Source organism: Eimeria acervulina, genomic scaffold (genome assembly GCF_000499425.1).
Source record: "Eimeria acervulina Houghton genomic scaffold, Eah_scaff1721, whole genome shotgun sequence".
NCBI lineage: Eukaryota > Apicomplexa > Conoidasida > Eucoccidiorida > Eimeriidae > Eimeria > Eimeria acervulina.
In genome coordinates this window covers 2,667-5,161 of record NW_013550134.1, presented here as the reverse complement: position 1 = coordinate 5,161, position 2,495 = coordinate 2,667, and the positions used below count along the sequence as shown (strand labels likewise).

The 2,495-nt window shown below is 44.5% G+C and overlaps 1 protein-coding gene across 1 annotated transcript; it reads left to right on the top strand.

Moving 5' to 3' along the window:
• Nucleotides 1-564: 564 nt before the first annotated feature.
• EAH_00062560 (hypothetical protein) lies at nucleotides 565-1,865 on the top strand (the record flags this gene model as incomplete). Its single annotated transcript, XM_013396870.1, has 2 exons — nucleotides 565-1,422; nucleotides 1,785-1,865. 2 exons carry the CDS (start codon nucleotides 565-567, stop codon nucleotides 1,863-1,865), a joined length of 939 nt encoding a protein of 312 aa, XP_013252324.1.
• Between the last annotated feature and the right edge of the window lie 630 nt (nucleotides 1,866-2,495).

The following is a 2,495-nucleotide window of genomic DNA, read 5'->3' as shown; positions in this document are numbered from 1 at the left end:
ATCATAAACCCTAATAATAAACTCTAATAAAGATTGATAAACCCTTCTAAACCCTAATAAACCCCTAAAACCCTCATTTGAATAGTGGTTTAAGCATTTCTGTTGAATCATACGATGGCTGAGGGTTTAGGGTTTAGGGTTTAGATAATATCTACATTATATATATACATATATACACATGTATATATATATATATATATATATATTTATCTACATATACATATATGTATATTTATACATCAATTTAGACTTATATGAATATATCTATTTACATATATATAAATATATATAAATATATATATATATATATATCTACTTATATATATTATATTACATTATATTATATAATATTATATTATATTATTATTTTTATTATATTATATTATATGTGTTTAGGAGTTGCTTGGAGACATAGAAGATTTAGATGTGCATGCAGTGCTGGGCTTCGAGTTGAGAGTCTGCGAGGCGTTAAATTTTCAGCTGCTTACTGTGACAACTCGCGACTCTTTACACGAAGTATGTGCTGCTCTAGTTGATGCAGCAGAGCATAAATACTTTAGTGCTATGCAGCAGCTACAGCACCAGCAGCAGCAGCAGCAGCAGCAGCAGCAGCAGCAACAGGTTCAGCAGCAGCAGCAGCAGCAGCAGGGGAAGCTGCAGGGGAAGCAAATCGCTGCTGATGCAACAGATGTAAATACGCAAGGAGATTCATCAAGCACGAACCACAGCAGCAGCAGCAACAGCAGCAACAGCAGCAGCAACAGCAGCAGCAACAGCAGCAGCAGCAAGATGGAGAGCGATATTGTTGCTGCAGTAGATGCCTTAGAGTCTGAGCATATATTAATTTTATCTTTGTTAATTAACCTTCAAGAAGAAGCAGAAGCTGTATGTCTTTTGATGCATGCATCGCCTACACTGCCGCTGCAGCACCCCCCAGCTCTTCTTGCTGTTGCTGCTGTTCTCAGCAGCAACACAGCAAAGCTGCTGCTGCAGCACGGCTTTGATGTTGAGGCTGTTGTTAAATCGCAAATGATTTCTCTTACTGAACCCCCAACACAGACATCTGCTGCTGCTGCTGCTGCAGCAGCAGCAGCAGGTTCAGCAGCAGCGCCTGCCGCCGTAGAAACTGCAACAACTGCAGCACCCACAGCAGCAGCAGCAACATCAGGAGCATCAGGCTCAGCAGCAGCAGCAGGCTCAGCAGCAGCAGCAGGCTCAGCAGCAGCAGCAGGCTCAGCAGCAGCAGCAGCAGCAGCAGCAGCAGCAGCAGCAGGGGAGGCTCGGTGGCGGCTGCTGCAGGAGCAGGTGGAGTTTGTGCTGTCGGAGGTGCGAGAGATAAAAATTGCGAAGCAGCAAATTCAGACAGGAAATCTGTCTAAAGACATCGCTCAGCTGCTCTCTAAAGCTATTGATGCTGCAGAGGTATGCCTATCCTGCTGCTCCTGCTGCTGCTGCTGCTGGTTGTGCTGCTGCTGGTTGTGCTGCTGCTGGTTGTGCTGCTGCTGGTTGTGCTGCTGCTGCTGCTGCTGGTTGTGCTGCTGCTGCTGCTGGTTGTGCTGCTGCTGCTGCTGCTGCTGGTTGTGCTGCTGTTGCTGGTTGTGCTGCTGTTGCTGGTTGTGCTGCTGCTGCTGTTGATCCTGCAATTGCTGATGCTGTTGCTGCTGCATCAGCTGCTGCTGTTGTTGCAGTAAATGGTGGTGCTGTTGCTTATGGGGGGAGCCCTGCTGATGTTTTGTTTGCTGCTGCTGCTGCTGCTGCTGCTGCTGCTGCTGCTGCTGCTGCAGGTGCTGGAGAGCCAGGGAAAGGGCTATGGGGAGTCTCGGCGAGACAAGAAGAGAAAAAAGAAGAAGACAAAGAAAGAGTAAACAGCAGCAGCAGCTGCTGCAGCAACAGCAGCAGCAGATACTGCAGCAACAGCAGCAGCAGATACTGCAGTAGCAGCAGCAGCAGATACTGCAGCAACAGCAGCAGCAGCAGCAGCAGATACTGCAGTAGCAGCAGCAGCAGCAGCAGTAAGAGCAGCATCAGTAGTAGCAGCAGCAGCAAAGGCTGCAGCCGTTCTCTCTATGCTAATCTTTTGCTGCTGCAGCAGCAACAAACCCCACGTAGTATAGGGGGCTTTAAAGGCCCCCTTTTAGCTAGCTAGCTAGCTAGCTAAATAGCTAAACAGCTAGCTAAATAGCTAGCTAAACAGCACACTCATGACTACGTATCCAGCTCGCTAGCTATCCAGCTAGCTACCTACCAACCTAGCTAGCTAGCTAGCTAGCTAGCTAGCTAGCAAACACCTATATATATAATATATATAATATATATAATATATTTATTTATTTACTTAACGACATGCGTATATAGATGTATATCTGCACCCTTACATGAAAATCTGTATGCATATATTTATATGTGCACATATATAAATATATCTATTTAAAGATATATATATATATAAATATATCTATTTAAAGATATATATATGTAGAAATATATATAAATAT